This window comes from Phytophthora parasitica (assembly GCF_000247585.1).
Source record: "Phytophthora parasitica INRA-310 unplaced genomic scaffold supercont2.453, whole genome shotgun sequence".
NCBI classification, from domain to species: domain Eukaryota; phylum Oomycota; class Peronosporomycetes; order Peronosporales; family Peronosporaceae; genus Phytophthora; species Phytophthora nicotianae.
This window is the reverse complement of record NW_008649439.1, coordinates 4,544-5,258: the sequence shown is the minus strand read 5'-3', so window position 1 is coordinate 5,258 and position 715 is coordinate 4,544. Positions and strand designations below refer to the sequence as shown.

Below are 715 nucleotides of genomic sequence, written 5' to 3'. Positions count from 1 at the left end.
AGGACTTCGATACATATACTACATTTTGGACGGTTTCGATGACCTTCTAAAGCCCAAGCATCCCCCTCCTTGACTATTTCATTCGCAATTGGGATTCCTATAAGGAGATGTGGACTCTGTACAAGTGGGGGAACATAGCCCATCTCAGCAACAACACCAACAATCGGTACGTATAGTTTGATGGATTATTTTTACAAACTAAGCTAGTTTTATTCATTTATCTTATGTTGCTGTTTTTAGCCTCGAATCCGCGTGGGGGGGCCCTGAAAGAAATTCTGAAACCAGAAATGGAGCTAGACAAGTGTGTGGAAACCTTGCATTTCCTTCGGTCGACAGCTGAGTTGGAATATTCATCGCAGTTCAACGTTTTGGGATCACATCGGTACCGGGGAGCGGATGAGATGCAGCTTCATTTTGCGGCTATTGTGAGCCCCTACGTGTTTGAAATAATTCGGACGGAATACGACCCTTTCAAGAGCGGCACGCTTTCGTATGAAGTTCGGTGGATCCAGGACGAGTTAGTTCATTTGAAATCCTCAAAGACCACGCAAGAGTACTCCGTGAATATTTTGGTACGTTTAAAGCTAACTTTGATTCTGGCTTTTCTTACTAAACTTTGATTTTTTTATATTTTTGACCAGACGTATGTGTGTTCATGTTTCTTTTGAGGACTATGCTACTTCCCTGTCGTCATACAATGTCGGACGAGATGGAG

General features: G+C 42.9%; 1 protein-coding gene across 1 annotated transcript; it reads left to right on the top strand.

Moving 5' to 3' along the window:
* Positions 1-287: 287 nt before the first annotated feature.
* Positions 288-572, top strand: PPTG_20313 (hypothetical protein; the record flags this gene model as incomplete). The annotated part of the gene is made up of 1 exon (XM_008919043.1): positions 288-572. A coding segment is annotated over one exon (285 nt), but the record flags the coding sequence as incomplete, so codon positions are not given.
* Positions 573-715: the final 143 nt, after the last annotated feature.